At 45.4% G+C, this 13,417-nt stretch overlaps 1 protein-coding gene across 1 annotated transcript in view; it reads left to right on the top strand.

Annotated features, from left to right (window-relative positions):
- UBE2QL1 (ubiquitin conjugating enzyme E2 Q family like 1) overlaps nt 1–8,298 on the top strand; it is a 28,421-nt gene extending 20,123 nt beyond the window's left edge. Inside the window, exon 2 of the mRNA XM_033154309.1 lies at nt 7,838–8,298. Coding sequence (XP_033010200.1) covers nt 7,838–7,969 — 132 coding nt within the window. The 3' untranslated portion in view covers nt 7,970–8,298. The remainder of the gene's footprint in view (nt 1–7,837) is intronic.
- Nucleotides 8,299–13,417: the final 5,119 nt, after the last annotated feature.

Below are 13,417 nucleotides of genomic sequence, written 5' to 3'. Positions count from 1 at the left end.
ATTTTCCCGTTGCCAGTTTCCGTGTTTATCTATTAAACGACAGACGTGGTTTTGACAAAGCCAGAGTAAACCCTTGGTAAGCCTTCTCTCCATTGTAACTATTTCCCAGCAAATAACGCTGTGGGGGGAAATGGAACGTATTTCAGAGATGTGCTTAGTACTGGTCTTGCTCTTGTTAGAGCACCGGTTATTAATATATCTGCATACAACAGCAGCCAGAGACCCGTTGTTTGCTTAACGGAAAGCAAAGGGAAGTAATTGTGATGGTCAGATTAGCAGCCGGGAGCAAACTACATGTGATTCATCTGTCACATCTGGCGTTCATCTGTCCGCCCCACCCTTGTTAAAACATGGGGTTTCTGCTATGTGAATCTCTGCATGTGGGGATGAATGCCTTTCCTATTCCCTGCTACTTCAAGGACAAGAGCACAGTATTCACATGCAGCACAGAAAGTTGGGTTGAGTGGAGCCTGCAGTGGTCATACTTTGTCGCAAGAGTTCCCCCCCATTTCTTGTCCACCTGCGTGGGGTGTTTTGCCTTGCCAGCCCCAGCAGTTGGAGTAGACCAGTGGTCCTCAGACTTGTTCTCTATGGGCTGCACTTTCAGAATAAAAATTTGCCCACACCACACCGAGAAAACATTGGAAAACAAAAAGAAAACAACTCCTGGGTGCATAGCTGTCAAGTTTCAGATTTGAAAATAAGGGATCAGCAGTCTCACCTATCCCAGGGACAGTCACATGTCAGTGGTGGGCGGAGCCAGAAGCAAAAGTGGGCGGAGCAGCAATGTAAACTCCAAGCGGGCTCGGGCTCGGAGCGGAGCAAAGAGGAGGGCAGCCATGTGCTCCGCGCAATGGAGCCCCATTGTCTTCTTGTCTGATCCCATCAAAACAGGACAGGAAGCAGCAGCTGCTCAAAGGCAGCCAGGCTCCACCCTCCAGCTAACCCTACTGGCCGGCTGAGGGGCTTGGCGGCAGTGGATAGGGGCTGATGCAGGGGGAGGAATACACCCCCCTGTAAGCACGGGAAATGGCTCCCACTTGCTTTGAGGGCTGAGGCTTTTCTCTCCAAGTAGGCGAGGTCTTCCCACCCAGTCCCTGGCCAGCAGGGGAGGAGCTGCTTCCATTAAAAACAGGAAATTTAAGGGAAATAAAAAATAAGGGAGAGCAGCGGGAAACTGCTTAAAATAAGGGAGAATCCTTAAAATAAGGGAGAATAAGGGATACTTGACAGCACTGCCTGGGTGCGCTTGATTTATCACATAGAACACAGCTACAGGTACTTTATAATGGGAACATGGGTCATCCATAAAATATAAAATAATGCAGCTACGTCAGAACATGAATCCTTCTCAAAACAGAATTATAAATGAGCCTCTTATATATGTACTACATAAACTCAATGAGAGGTAAGAGCTTGCTGTTGCTGGCTATTCTCATTTATTGTTGTTGTTTAGTCGTTTAGTCGTGTCCGACTCTTCGTGACCCCACGGACCAGAGCACGCCAGGCACGCCTATCTTTCACTGCTTCCCGCAGTTTGGCCAAACTCATGTTAGTAGCTTCGAGAACACTGTCCAACCATCTCATCCTCTGTCGTCCCCTTCTCCTTTTGCCCTCCATCTTTCCCAACATCAGGGTCTTTTCTAGGGAGTCTTCTCTTCTCGTGAGGTGGCCAAAGTACTGGAGCCTCAAGTTCAGGATCTGTCCTTCTAGTGAGCACTCAGGGCTGATTTCTTTAAGAATGGATAGGTTTGATCTTCTTGCAGTCCATGGGGCTCTCAAGAGTCTCCTCCAGCACCATAATTCAAAAGCACCAATTCTTTGGCGATCAGCCTTCTTATTCTTCTTATTCTCATTTCTTATTATTATTCTCATTTATATTATGTCTAATTTGAAACAAAAAAACTCATATCCTTGTTAACACACAAAAACCTTTCTCTTTCATGATCTTTCTTTCATATTTGTCAGATTTTTTTTGGAAAATACATCTACCGGTATCCATATTCTGCAAAAAAAAATTGTGTGCATGTAAATGATAGACAGACAGACAGACAGACAGACAGACAGACAGACAGACAGAAGAAGTTTGGATTTGATACCCCGCTTCATCACTACCCGAAGGAGTCTCAAAGCGGCTAACATTCTCCTTTCCCTTCCTCCCCCACAACAAACACTCTGTGAGGTGAGTGGGGCCGAGAGACTTCAGAGAAGTGTGACTAGCCCAAGGTCACCCAGCAGCTGCATGTGGAGGAGCGGAGACGCGAACCCGGTTCACCAGATTACGAGACTATCGCTCTTAACCACACTGGCTTTAGATAGATAGATAGATAGATAGATAGATAGATAGATAGATAGATAGATAGATAGATAGACAGACAGACAGACAGACAGACAGACAGACAGACAGACAGATACTATACTACACTGAAGTGTTCCTTTGATTGTCCTTGAATCTTCCTGCCACATCCTTTGAGAATGACTGGAATAGAGCACGGTAAGATAGCTTACAACACAAAGAGAACAGATAACTGCAACTAGAGATGTAAAATTTCTGGAAATTTAGAAGCTCGGAAAAAAAACCCATGGGGGGGGGAGAACAGAAATTTTCGGGCAAATTGAAAAAAATGCTACATTAGCACTTCTTTTTTCTTTTCCAGATTGAAAGTCATTCTGTTACTTTAGAAACATAAAATATAACTATGGACAATTTTAATGGGCATAAAATTATCACAACTAGCATATTAAAAATATAGTGTATCCAAACAATTACCCAGTATTACAAACAGAATTTACTTTAAAAAATAATATTTATTTGTATTTGTAACAAAATGAGCAACAATCTCCTGAACTGTTTACTAGTTTATGTGGAACATAAAAAAAACTCCACAAAACGATTTTTTAAAATCCAGAAGTAACAATTATTCATATTTCCTCTCCACAGTATTTAAAAAAACATTCTCATAAAAAGAACTGAAGAAGGAAGTGGGACTAAGTTTCGATGAATGGGCATGAAATTTAATCAGAATCATTTTCTGAGCTGTAATTAAGTATATACTTCCAGGCCCTTTTTGTTGCTCTATATTTTCTTCCAGTGCTTTGAGGCCTAGTGAAGAGGAACAGAACCAATGCATACCACACGCATGCAAAAACAAAACTGAAACCATTTTCTTGTCTGGTGACAACAGCACCTCCTAAAGGAAGAAATGTATCTTGTTCTTGCATTGGAGAGTTTGGTTTGTAACCTAGGACTTGCTTGTCCTCACAGAAATTAGAATAATCTGATATACCATACATATTTTTTAGAAATGAATTATAAAATATTTGAACCCCTTATCTTAAAATATTTTATTCATCGTGTTAAAATAAAACATTCCATAATCTATTTTTTATTTTTTTCCATTTTTCTGGGGGTGTTTTCCAGGCCTTCACATCTCTAACTGCAACATAGCAAAAGTGTTCAGAAGCAATAAATAAAACATTTTTTTTTAAATGCACAACCGATTGAGCTTGCTCATTGCAGTGGATACAGAATTAGGACTGTGCCCTTAGTTTGCCTGTTGAGGCTGTCGGAAGCAAAGGAGATGCAAAGGACAGAAGCCTCTTCAGGCGTCCCTCCAAATCTGGGCAGCCTTTTACATTAAGTCTCCCATTTAGTGGAGGATAAAATAAAATAAAATAAAATAAAAAACAACCCATATGCCTGCAGGGGAATGGAGTGGCGAATTCACTCAGTTCTTTTCTAATGTCCAAAATTCTCCCCTGCCAGAATGAGAGCTTTGGGGCTGCTACTGTTATTTTAATTTTTTTAAAAAAATGTTCACATCGCAGCACCTTCCATTTGACTATTTTCAAGCAAGAAAGCCCAAAGCTTGAGGAAGGCAACACAATAATTGAAGATGCCTCCTTTTCCCTTGATCTGGGATCCACCTTCAAGTGCAGAGAGGGCAAAAGAGGTGATTGTGTTCTAACACTTTTCACACACACACCCAGACTGTAATAATATTTATTTGTTTATTTGTTTATACCCTGCCCATCTGGCTGAGTTCCCCCAGCCACTCTGGGTGGCTTCCGACAGAATAATAATAATAATAATAATAATAATAATGCAATAAAACATCAGGCATTGAAAAAATCCCTATATAGGGCTGCCTTCAGATGTCCTCTGAAAGTCAGACAGTTGTTTATTTCCTTGACATCTGATGGGAGGGCGTTCCACGGGACAGGAGCCACCACCGAGAAGGCCCTCTGCCTGGTTCCCTGTAGCTTTTCGCAGGAGGAAGGAGGTTGTGTCCCTTCCATGGGCAGAACCAAGATAGATTGGATGGATGGATGGGAGCAGGACAAAAGGAAATCAAGGAATACAGATGTGTAGGCCTAAGGAAAATTGGAGGAGGAGTTTAAACAGTTTTTTATTTTTTCAGTAGGGGGGGGCAGGACAAAAGGAAATCAAGGAATACAGATGTGTAGGCCTAAGGAAAATTGGAGGAGGAGTTTAAACAGTTTTTTTTATTTTTTCAGTGGGGGAACAATGGACTTGAGGATTAAAAAAAGTAAAAAATGAACTGTTTTCTCCTTTAGAGAAAATGCTTTTAAGACAGGATTTAATTTTTTTTTTGTTCACCTGCACTTTACCCTGTCAAAATGGGGAAACTGCTGACATGCTGTGGGGCTTCTCACAAGCATTTGGTTCATCACTGTGGGAACAGGATACTGGATTTGAGGGGCCCCTGGTCTGAGGCTGCAGGCTTTTCTCACCTTTCCATAATTCATTTTATAAATTCAGTTTAGAACTGGTAAGAAAATAACTGCCACATATATTTCAATTTGCCCCTAACATTTCTATTTTATTTCTCGTTACTGGGGGAGAATGGGAGGGGGGAATCGGGCTTTCGTCATGGCTTCAAAATCTTTATTGCCAGATTTCACCTTCATAGTTGAAGAATGAGGGTCTTCTGCAAAACATTTCAGCCTGGAAGTAAAATCAGAAACGCCCCTTGTTTTTTGTTTACCAAGATAATAAAAATTTGTTCGTTTGTGAGGTAATTAAATGCTGCTTTGACTGCTTCGGCACAACAGGTGTGCTGAGTCTGTTAGGGCCACTTCGCATACTACGTTTTAATTTGTGAGTGCTAATGTTTGTGTCCAAAAAAACACACAACTAAGCAATTTATGAATGGCGGCTTTGGTTTCATTTTCTGTGCGGGGATACTGATATATATGTATCCGATTCCTGATATGTAAACCTGGAATAATAGACATTTGCTACTTCTCCAGTATTACATAGCACACTCTTCTTCTGATACACATACTCACGTTACAAAAAAGTATATTATACCATTGCCATGTTCTGTTATGGAAAGAGGGGGTCCTCTCTCTCTAGACCAGGCACCCCCAAACTCGGCCCTCTGGCTGTTTGGGGACTACAGTTCCCATCATCCCTGACCACTGGTCCTGTCAGCTAGGGATGATGGGAGTTGTAGTCCCAAAACAGTCTAGATGGCTGCTCTAGACTTTCCCACAGCTTGGCAACAAAAAGGTCCTTGTTTTAGGAATATGGATGGCTGCTTGAAATCCTTCAAATCTAAATTGCAGTCTGCATTTACTTAAGGATCGTTGCTTTTTGTTTGTCAAGATTAACTAATTTTTAGGGGCATAATCCGCTTTTTTAAAAGTTTGCATATTCTGTGCTTTAATGTGATGCTTCACTCATCTATAACAATCTACACTAATAAAGTGCAAGTGTCTCTGCGTCCAGTTCCCTGTGTCCGTGGGATTGCACTACTGCGCATGTGCCCCACGGACAGCCGTTGGGACTTGGAACGCAGAGACGCTCTGCGCGTGTTCCCGATGTTGCTAGGGCAACAGGGACGCTATGCGCAGAGCTGGCTTGCGGCTCTCGCGTTATTGTGTGTGTGACAGAGAAAGGAAACTTATTGGGGGGGGGAGAGGGCACCTGGCCGGGGAGGACAACCAGCCGGGCGCGCATGTGAGGCGTTGTTTTGAGGAGGGGCGGCAAAGGCTGGGGAAAGAGGTGGCGGCAGCGGCGGCTGTTTCGAGGGGTGGAGGCGGGCAAGCAGAGGCACCTGAGCGGCATCCGCCTCCTCTTCCTCCTCCCTCTCTCCGCCCTCTCGGTGGTTTCGTCTTTCTTTCTTTCTTTCCTCCGCCCGGAAACTCACAGGCGAAGCAGCCACGTTGCCTCAGCCCAAAGGAGCTGGGCTGGGTTTGGCGGAAGCGGCGGGTCCCCCGAGGAGAGCCGGGAGCCCGCGCTTTTCCTTGGCGCCTTTCCCACCCTCACACGGGTCTGAGGAGCCCTCTCCCCCATGCCTTACCTCCACCACGTGAGTCCGCCTCCCTCCTTCTCCCGAGCTGCCGTGGGATTGAGACGTGCCGGATTTTGTAAACTGCAATTGCCATGGTAATGGCCAGTGCAGCAATGACTGTTATTGAGATTCCAGCGATGGAACCTCCTTAGAGTTTAGAATGATCCTGACCTTCCAAAAGCAGAGCTATCTCTTTCTTATATCAGCGGCTGCTTTGGCCAGCCTCCAGCTCCCGCTTTCATGTGTGTGCGTGGGCACGCGGCGGGTGCGCGCTCGCGTGGACGTACTTCTAAGTGGCAGCGGCCGTTAGAAGTGGCGGCGGGCGAGCAGTCTGTTTTTAAAAATGTTTCACCACATACAGTATGTTCTAGCGCCCGTTAATTTAACGGGTTTAAAGCACTAGTAGCGCATAAATACGTAGGAACACCATAGCCCGGTTCAGGCATCAGGTACCCATAGGTACCGATTGTGTGAAGGATCTGTCTGCAATGTGCCCGCCTACAGCCCCATTCCTTAGATGCTGGTGTGCATGTCAGCCATGCCCCCTAAGCAACAAGGGGTGAAACTCAGTCTAGATGCAGACAGATGTGACAGGACTACTTCCATGAGGCCGCGGACTCTGATCAATCAGGAATTGTCTCCTGTGCACATCACAGTCATGCCTTAGCTGGAGTTGTGGCCAAATCATGCATTGTCATCCAGGAAGGGAGCTTGACCCACACATCTGTGAGAGCCCATGGATATGTTCTTACTGAAGAGGGATGATGAATTCGTGTTGCTAGGAGCAGGGGCGTCGCGGGGGGCGGGGGGGCGGGCAGCGCCCCTGCTGGGGGTGACACATCGGGGGCGGCCCCACCCACTGGGCTTTTTAAAAACTTTTTTAAAAAAAATTTAAAATTCTTTTTAGGCTATTTTCGGCACTGCCGGGGTGGAGCCACAGGGGCCGCTAGTGAGTCGGGGTGTCACCCCCCTCGCTGGCCGCCCCTGCGGCTCTGCCCCGGCAGCGCCGAAAATAGCCCCCGCCCTCCAGCGGCTTTTCACACCGCTGGCTGGCTTGCGGAGCCGGGGCAAGGAGAGGGGCGGGCCAGCGAAGAGGGGTGACACCCCTATTCGCTGACCCGCCCCTCTCCCTGCCCCACTTGCGCTCCCCCAAGGGGGCCCAGGCGGGGGCTTTGGTAGCCTCTGCGGGCAGCAAAGAGTCCCGAAGCCGCTGCTGTAGCACAAAGGGGTGCCAGGCTGCGGCTTCGGGGCTCTTTGCAGCCCGCCGAGGCTCCCAAAGCCCCTGCCTGGCATCCCCCGGGGGCGGGGCGTCACCACGTGTGCGTGCGTCATGATGCACGCATGCGCCACAATGCCCCCGCCCCCAGGGGGGTCTCTTGGCTTCCCGCCCCGGGCAGCCAAGGGGCTAGGAACGCCCCTGGCTAGGAGGGATTTCTTTAATGCTTGCATCTGCATTGGGGTGCTGAACAAACCTTTCTTCTCTCTCCCCCCCCCCCACTTTGTTTTCTTTCACACAGGGACGCATCTGCAGAAAAGCCGGGAAATCAAAAAAGTCCTTCAGCCGCAAGGAAGCCGAAGCAACTTTTAAGAGCTTGGTGAAGACCCACGAAAAATACGGCTGGGTCACTCCCCCCGTGTCTGATGGCTGATGCTGCTTGCAACCCCACTCATCAGACGCTAAACAAAACAACACGACAACGATGAAGTACTCTTTTGACATTTCCTCAATGCTGTATACCACATCCATCCTTTTTTCTACTTCAGCTTCTGTTAGATATCATGAATGTCACGGAGACGTCCAAATTATTTATGAACAGATCTGTTTACAGAGGGAGGGAGGGAGGGGAAATGCTGTATAAGATTATATTTTGAAACTGGCGAATGGTCGGTCGATCATTAACAAGTCACTTTAGCGCAGATGTTGAGATTGTATCACTTGCCCCCTTCTCTCCCCCCCCCCCCCGTTCTTCCATCTGAGCCACACTTGTCGCCTGCGTCCTCCGCCCCCCGTCCCCCCCATGGCACAGCAACACCAGCCGGCCGATTCTGGAAACTCCATCCATCTTTGCTTAGTTCATTTCCATGTAAAATGAAGCAGTTAATATTTAAATAAGGAAGCAGTGCATTGCAGATCCATGTTTGCTGTGCTGTTTTTAATCTTATGTTTTCAAGCAGGTCAACCTAACTTGAAGATGTGTTTTTGGTTTTGTTTTTTTCCTGTGGAGCTGTGGTCTGCTGTGGCTAAATTCTAGACCTCATTTGTGCTCTGTAATATGACCTTTGATTCATAAAAAAAAAAACAAATTCTAGCAAAGACACAAGCTCTAGTGTTCAAAAAAAAAAAAAAGCACCCAGTTGGTCAAAATGTGCTAGCTATGGTGATATTGTGGTGTGCTGTTGTTCACCAATAAAACCAATGTGATCATGTGAAGGCTCTGACACCAGATGAACCCAAGTCAAGGGGCTGTTGAGGGGCCAAATGGTTTTTCTCTTCCCAATAGGACAAGCTACTTTGGGAACAGGGTATTTACCTGTCCGCTTCTGCAACGGTTGAACAAAAAAGTTAGACAAAATGCAGAAGAGTTAAGCTTAAGTGTATGGTATTAGGTTCGAAATGATGGCCCAAGTACAAAAGCAAAGCCAGATTTCTAAGACCTAAGGCATTTCTGTGATTATTTGTATGTCTGGATTTCCCTGCCCACCCAACATAATAGATAAGTACTTTTGAGTCCCATGTCAAAGAGAATCAGTTAACATATAAATGTCCAGCAGGGTCACTAAGAATTCACATTCCCTCTTCTATCAAACAAGTTTTTAAGACTTCATATAATGTTCCTAAGAATACAAAGGGTGAGTTTGAAACGCGGAACCCAACTGGAGAATTGTGTTGGACACATTCTAAATAAAAACAAGCAAACGATTTAATGGCCTCAAGATTTAAGTCATTCTGTTTGCAGGACCTCTGTGTAACACTAGGAATCTTACAGATATATTACATTATGAATACTTTCACAGCATTTTTGTTAAAAGACGCTAGGGAGTTATTGGTCGTGAAAGGCAATGAAAAGAAAAATTGCAACACGCTCCAAAGCGTATTGACTCAGAAGTAAGTCCTGCTGCGTTCAGTGTGACTAGCTGCTTAGTAAGGGTGCTTAGGACAGAGGGCTGTTTATAAGTTTTCTGTCTTAGACACCACACAAAACCAGGCTTTAAAGACATGTGCACGAGAAAGCAAAATGCTCATGTATAAGTTTGGTTGCAATGATAACAACAAACCAGACACAAGCCACCTTTGAAGAGTATTACTTTCCTTGAACATCTAATGGTTTTCCCATTAGGGAAACTTGCGTAACAAAGGTGCTTCATTTTGTCCAAGCTCCAGAAGAGCTAGTGAGTGTGTATCGGAAGCATTTTACTGGCCTGAAGAAAATTTCACCGTATTTTTTGCTCCATAAGACGCACTTTTTTCCTCCTAAAAAGTAAGGGGAAATATCTGTGCGTCTTATGGAGCGAATGGTGGTCCCTGGAGCTGAATTGCCCAGGGGCCAAAAGAGGATCATGCTTTTTATTTTACACAGAGAAAAGGGAGTGTTGAAAGGACCCCGCTCAGCAGCTGATCAGCAAGAGATTGAGAGAGAGATAAGAGTCCCGGCTCCCTTTCAGCCCCGCCCTCCTTTGTTGAATGTGCTGCAGAGGGAGGTTGTTTGTTTCCCCAGGACATGTGACTGGCTGATTAGATTATCTGTCTGGAAACTGTAGAAAAGGCTCCCTTTCCTTTAGAAGCTGCAGAAATGTGAGTTGAACCCCATAAAAACAGAGCTTTTCCTCTTTGGTTTTCCCCCTTTGCAAAATGAGTTTTGTTTTTACCCCTTTCCAAAAAAAGCTGCAAAAAATTTAGCTGATCCTCAAAAGAAAAGGGGCTTTTTAGAAGAGGAAAACCAGAAAAATATTTTTTTTTCTTGTTTCCTCCTCTAAAAACGAGGTGCACCCTATGGAGCGAAAAATACGGTACCTTCTTTGCTGATTCCCAGAAATGGAGGGTGCAAAGGCAGACGACAAACCAGAAAAGTTTTTTGCTGTTTGCGTGCATGTGTGAGCTGTCCTAGTGCATATGATTGCACAAAAGCGTCGTAAGGGTGTCTGCAATTTCCATTTACTTGGGTGCACTGCGGAAAGCTGAGTGAAGTGACTACAAACACAATTTGAACGTGGCTTTGGACACACCGCTTCTATGCCTTTGTTTGAGCAACTTCTTTCAGGGGTTAGAAGGGGGACTTTGCACGTACTTGGCAATCTTACTTGACAAAACTGCATGCCCTCATATAACGGAAATAAAAACATAATGTAAAACAGGTGCTCCCCTTTTCTATCCCCTATTCGGAGATCTTTCTTCCACACAGAAACGCAGAGAAATATGTAAAGGACACATATCGCAGAAAAGCTCAGTCTCGTGGCATCAGTCGGAGACAGGTTGGCCCTTATGCCCTAGTCAACCGTTTTGCCAGACCTCTGCTTCTGACCCAAATTCTTTGGGTTGGCCAAAGACCCCATCTCCAAGCCTCTGGACTCACTAATAATTCTCTGGACCACATGCCAAAGCTGACATGGGCCCGTCCCAACCAGAAATGGAAGTGAAGATGAAGGGACACTGCATTCCTCCACCAAATCATTTCTCAACTTGCCCCCACTGTTGTTACCATTGCATTACCTCATCCCTACCCACTTGGTCTGGAAAGATAGGAGGAAGTGGAGTATTATGGTGGCAGCAAGGGGTGTTTGCAAGCAGAGCCATGTGTCTCCAGTGGCAAGCACGCCAGCAGCTTGCCATCATCAGTGGGGGTGGCAATGCAAACCATAGTGACAGCAGCTGGAGCAGGGTGCTGTCTGCATTTGGGTGGCAGGCGTTGGCACCATAATTGTGCACCAATTGATGGGGGCACAGCTTGAGTCTGTCCAGCAGAAGATATTGGGTGGGGAGAGATCAAGATGTGCATGTGCGTGGACACATGGGTAAATGATGGGTGGGAATGTGTGATGTGCAGTTGGAGAAGTATGCATAGGTGCATGGATAAATTAGTGTGTGCATGCATGCACATGCTCAGTGTATATCTGACGCATGAGACCAAGCACACAAGTGTCAAAACTGCAATGGAAAATAGATCCTGGACTTTTGTTCTAGTTGTATTCCACTCCATTTCATTGAATAATACATTCTTGAAAATACTAGCATAATGAAAGAGACCCGTGACTTCTAAATGTAAACTCTGTGCTTTATACACCCGAGATAGAAAATGAAATGAATTGAAAAACTTGGAAAAAAAGCTTTTAAACATGTTAATATATTCCTCAGCTGTACATGCATGTTTTCAAACATTTCACACTATTTCACGATGCAGAAGATGGAGGAATCTGAAGTGACGGTGGAGTAAGAGGCTGCCTTGTACAAAGGTTTTGCTGTGGTGTTGCAAGAGTAAATTTGGCAAATTTCTAGTTTTGACCAAATACCTAAAGATGTTCTGTTTTCTGAAACTAGAAAGTATTTTTTAAATATTGGGTGTGAGCTGGGCCACAGGTAGGCCTGTTTCTAAAGGTGTGTGCTACAATAACCTGCCTATTGTCTACAAAAAAAGGTGTCACATGTAGTGTGATACATGCAAAGGCCTCCACACGATGGGGAACTTGGTTTTAGTGGGGTTCCTGATTGCACATAAGCCTTCATGCATGCAGCTGTACATGTGAAGGCTCTTTTTTGCACATGTCCATGTCAACACAGAAATGGTGGGGTGCGCTGCAGCGGGCTACTGCCTAGTGGGGGCAGTCCTACTCCCACCTCGTGCATTGAATCAATGCATGAGTTTGAACACCTGCATGGGGCTGGTGTTATCAAACTTGTCCCAGCCGTTATGTTCTGGTGCAACAGTGCGAACTGCTGCAGTCCTTGCCAGACTTCGTGATTTAGCTTCCAGGTCTCTAGAAAATAAATCCACCACCAAATGAGTGCACGGATGCACCTTGTCTCTAGTCCACACATATAAGTGCAAAATGTCCGTGCACAAACACAGAGGCACCATACAGCGCCCAAACTGCCATTTGGAATGCTAGAAGGGCTACTTTTGAACCAGCCTTGTAACTTCCATTGATCATATAGTCCTGAGACAAAAATCCCAAACAGAACTTTTCCAGCAAACTTCAGTGAGCTGGGGGAGCGGGAGAAAAACAAATCAAAATGAGGATGGGGAGAAAAGCTCAACGATTAACAGATTAGAGAACTGGGCCAGAGCAAACAAGATGAATTTTAACGGGGAGAAATGCAAAGTACTACACTTGGGCAAAAAAAATGAAAGGCACAAATACAGGATGGGTGACATCTGGCTTGAGAGCAGTACATGTGAAAAGGATCTAGGAGTCTTGGTAGACCACAAACTTGACATGAGTCAACAGTGTGATGCAGCAGCTAAAAAAGCCAATGCAATTCTGGGCTGCATCAATAGGAGTATAGCGTCTAGATCAAGGGAAGTAATAGTACCACTGTATTCCGCTCTGGTCAGACCTCACCTGGAATACTGTGTCCAGTTCTGGGCACCACAGTTCAAGAAGGATACTGACAAGCTGGAATGTGTCCAGAAGAGGGCAACCAAAATGGTCAAAGGCCTGGAAACGATGCCTTATGAGGAACGGCTTAGGGAGCTGGGTATGTTTAGCCTGGAGAAGAGAAGGTTAATGGGTGATATGATAGCCATGTTCAAATATATAAAAGGATGTCATATAGAGGAGGGTGAAAGGTTGTTTTCTGCTGCTCCAGAGAAGCAGACACGGGGCAATGGATTCAAACTACAAGAAAGAAGATTCCACCTAAACATTAGGAAGAACTTCCTGACAGTGAGAGCTGTTCGACAGTGGAATATGCTGCCAAGGAGTGTGGTGAAGTCTCCTTCTTTGGAGGTCTTTAAGCGGAGGCTTGACAGCCATCTGTCAGGAATGCTTTGATGGTGTTTCCTGCTTGGCAGGGAGTTGGACTGGATGGCCCTTGTGGTCTCTTCCAACTCTAGGATTCTATGATTTGGGGAATGGCAGGGGGCGGGGCTTACTTTTCAGAT

Source organism: Lacerta agilis, chromosome 7 (genome assembly GCF_009819535.1).
Source record: "Lacerta agilis isolate rLacAgi1 chromosome 7, rLacAgi1.pri, whole genome shotgun sequence".
NCBI lineage: Eukaryota > Metazoa > Chordata > Lepidosauria > Squamata > Lacertidae > Lacerta > Lacerta agilis.
The sequence above is the reverse complement of the archived record's forward strand: the minus strand, read 5'-3'. Positions and strand labels throughout refer to the sequence as shown.